Source organism: Gregarina niphandrodes, assembly GCF_000223845.1.
Source record: "Gregarina niphandrodes unplaced genomic scaffold scaffold00246, whole genome shotgun sequence".
In the NCBI taxonomy this organism is placed as follows: Eukaryota; Apicomplexa; class Conoidasida; order Eugregarinorida; family Gregarinidae; genus Gregarina; species Gregarina niphandrodes.
The window spans coordinates 1,236-2,326 of record NW_011646006.1 but is presented as its reverse complement, the minus strand read 5'-3'; the positions used below and the strand labels follow the sequence as shown (position 1 = coordinate 2,326).

The 1,091-nt window shown below is 54.4% G+C and overlaps 1 protein-coding gene across 1 annotated transcript; it reads left to right on the top strand.

Annotated features, from left to right (window-relative positions):
* Window positions 1-473: 473 nt before the first annotated feature.
* Window positions 474-835, top strand: GNI_230000 (hypothetical protein; the record flags this gene model as incomplete). The annotated part of the gene is made up of 1 exon (XM_011135661.1): window positions 474-835. A coding segment is annotated over one exon (362 nt), but the record flags the coding sequence as incomplete, so codon positions are not given.
* Between the last annotated feature and the right edge of the window lie 256 nt (window positions 836-1,091).

Genomic DNA, 1,091 nt, shown 5'->3' with positions numbered 1-1,091 from the left:
TGCTTACGGTAACATCGTGTCTTACGGAGGCGCAGATGCCCCCGAGAATCAGTTCGGTGCTTTGTTCGCCGCTCTCCAATCTGACACACCCGGGTGGTCGAAGGACCCTGTTGCCACCAAATTGGTCGTTATCAGTACGGATGCTGGCCCCCATTATGCCGGCGATTCCCATACCGAGGACATGGGTATGCGGCCCTTCGGTGGTGTCTTTCAGGAAGGAAATGCTGCAGAGCAGTGCCTTCAGGAATACTATCCCTCCCCAGAGCAGGTGAAGAACTTGATCGCTAGTACGGGGGCCTACGTAGCCTCCCTTGTGTATGACGGTGACTGGAACAATGGGTGGCCCTCGAAGAGTTGGATTAAGTTCAATCAATACATCGATCAAAAGGATGCATTCGTAGCTCCTCAAGCGCCGGACAGCAGCGACTTCTGGTCCAGACTTGCGTCGATTATCGGGATGATCGAAGACATAGAGTGTGTACACGAAACCACCACCACTCCCGCGCCTACTACTCCACCCATTCAGTCTTCAACTGCCGTCGGACCGCCCCCTACTCAAACCTTGCCAGCCACCACTACTCCGCCCATTCAGTCCTCAACTGCCGTCCCACCGCCCCCTACTCAGACCTTGCCGGCCACCACTACTCCACCCATTCACTCCTCAACTGCAGTCGGACCGACCCCTACGCAAACCTTGCCGGCCACAACTACGGTCCCGGTCACCCTGCCGCCGGTTACAACCGCAGGAGAGTGCGTCTGCCCGTGTGAAGCGTGCACTTGCTGCCCGGAAGTGGTAATTCGGCTGCTGCGCAAGCCCAGCAAGTTACACCTCGATGTTGAGAATGGCCAAACTGTCTAAAGAGCCCAATCAACTGTAGAGGCCTTCTATGTATGTACAGCTGTCCAGAATTATTTAGTTTGTTCAGAGACGTCTCTTGTTAAAGATGTCTCATTTTTTCGTTGAACCAAGTAAGGTCGCTTGTAACGTCGACTGGCGTCCGTAATTGCCATAAGTAGTGAATGCTCGGTGTCATGTAGTTTTGCCTGGTCGCAGCTAACGGAGGTCGTGAGGGGGTCTTATTTGGTGCAGG